This window comes from Pyxicephalus adspersus, chromosome 9 (genome assembly GCF_032062135.1).
Source record: "Pyxicephalus adspersus chromosome 9, UCB_Pads_2.0, whole genome shotgun sequence".
NCBI classification, from domain to species: Eukaryota; Metazoa; Chordata; class Amphibia; order Anura; family Pyxicephalidae; genus Pyxicephalus; species Pyxicephalus adspersus.
In genome coordinates, this window is record NC_092866.1 from 12992391 (window position 1) to 12994461 (window position 2071).

At 40.6% G+C, this 2071-nt stretch overlaps 1 protein-coding gene across 1 annotated transcript in view; it reads left to right on the forward strand.

The window, feature by feature from the left end:
* Window positions 1-545: 545 nt before the first annotated feature.
* Window positions 546-2071, forward strand: part of GALNS (galactosamine (N-acetyl)-6-sulfatase) — a gene marked incomplete in the record, with an annotated part of 19443 nt that continues 17917 nt past the window's right edge. Inside the window, 1 exon segment of the mRNA XM_072422650.1 lies at window positions 546-700. Coding sequence (XP_072278751.1) covers window positions 599-700 — 102 coding nt within the window.

Genomic DNA, 2071 nt, shown 5'->3' on the forward strand with positions numbered 1-2071 from the left:
TTTTTTTTTAAATGATTGTGTGTTTCAAACATTTTTTATATTCATAATATCTACTAGAACCCCTGTTCGGACATATTTCTGTAAGTTACAGGCCTACAATTTAAAAAAAAAAATTCATGAAAAACAATGGATCACTTTTGGTACAGAAATCTAGACCTCAGTGTAACGCTCAGGAGGTTAATAATATTAATAATATAATATATAATAATATTATTATTAATAATATTCAGTGTAATGTATTAGACAGCCTGTCTGCATTAAAAATTGCAGTTACTCTATCGCCATCTAGTGGCCACTGGAATAATTACACTGATTTTCCCTCCACCCTCACTTCCTCTGACCACTATTTTCCACAACACGAATTCTCACTTTAGACAGGATGTATATAGAATAAGAAATAGGTGATTTAACAAAATGTCGCAGCGCTCAAAAGGGTCCGGAAGGGGTTATATTTCCTGTCTGTATTCACATCTACTCCGTGGACCTCCATATTGCTCCTCTCATGGCAGCCACGTGACCCCTCTGACTTCCAATTGGTCGGAAAGTTGTTTCCTCGGAGTCAGCTGACACGAAGTCTGGTGATTCTGTGTCTGTTGTCATGTCAGCTGTGCGGTACCTGCTTGTTGTTCTGATCCTTCTGACACCGGTGCTGGGGAAGAATGGAACCCGACCCAATATTATCCTGCTATTAATGGACGATGTAAGAGCAAAGGGGGGGCTGGGGTAATGTGACAGCTGCCCATTCATTGTTTACACAGAGGATGCTATGTATATCATGCTGGAGGTTTATTTTGAAAACATTTTTACAACACAAGTTGTAAAGAAAAAGCATTTGTAGGTGTCGGATTTTATATATAGAGATATATGTATATTTGTGTATGTATGTATGTATGCAATGTTCTCCCCAATGTCATCACTTAAAGCGGAACTAAACTAAAAACAAAAAAAAGACACCTTAAATCCTGCAGAACCCTCCATGGCGCTGGTCCTTCCCAAGATCCGGTTCTGCGTTGTCCTGGAATTCCTCTTCACCCCAGCTTAGAGGAAGCTCCGCCATCTTCACTTCCATCTTTTTCTTCCTCTCCCGATCTCGCACTGCGCAGTGACGTAGCCGCTGTAAAGGGGGAAAAAAAGAGAGCTGATCTCACGCGCATGTAGCTCTTTCCCTTTGAGGAAAAATGCGCATGTCTGAGATCAGTGCATGTGCAGAGGAAGCACCCAGAGCCTGCCGGGATAGGTGACGTAGGTATCCAGGGAGGCTCTGCGCTCCCACTAAGACTTGCGATCAAGGTGTTGCACTTAAAAAAAAACACCAACATTTTTGCCTTGTATAAAAGGGTTGTCTATTCTTCTATGTAATGTAAAAATGTTGAGTTTAGGGTCTGCTTTAAAGCAGAATATTCACCCAAAAACAAACACCCCTACTGGTGGAAGTCCCTTCTGACACCTTCCTGGATATGTGAGCTTTGTATTCAAGGACGTTGTGGGTTTCCCCTTCGGTTTTTACCCAAGAGAAGGGGAGGGGTCCTCCTTACAAAAAAAGTAAGTAAAAAAAAGTGCAGCAACCCTTTTCTATAATGATAGTTATAGCTGTAAAGGAGAACAGTGATCACAGCAAAGAAGAATATCCATATACTGCCATCCATGGGGGGACTGCGGAGATATATTAGAAAAAGCATAAGTGTAGAGATCTTCAGTACTGGGATGTGATGTACATTCGGTCTCTAAGCATCCTGACATGTATCTGCTAATGTCAGCAGAGTTGAAAAAAGACACAAGTCCATCAAGTCCAACTACTAGGGAAATACACATATCCCAGATATAATAATGCCATATGGACAGTTAGTAAAGAGGAAGGCGAAAAAAAAAAACTGTGGTACAATTTACTCCAATAGGGGAACAAAATTCCTTCCCGATTCCATGAGGCAATTGGATGTTCCCTGGATCAACATTCTCTGTTATCTTTACTTTAAAGCTTTAATACCCAGTTATATTCTGTGCTTCTAGAAATCATTCAGCTTTTTCTTAAAGCAATCTATATTAGTTGCTGAAACTGCTTCCTGAGGGAGCC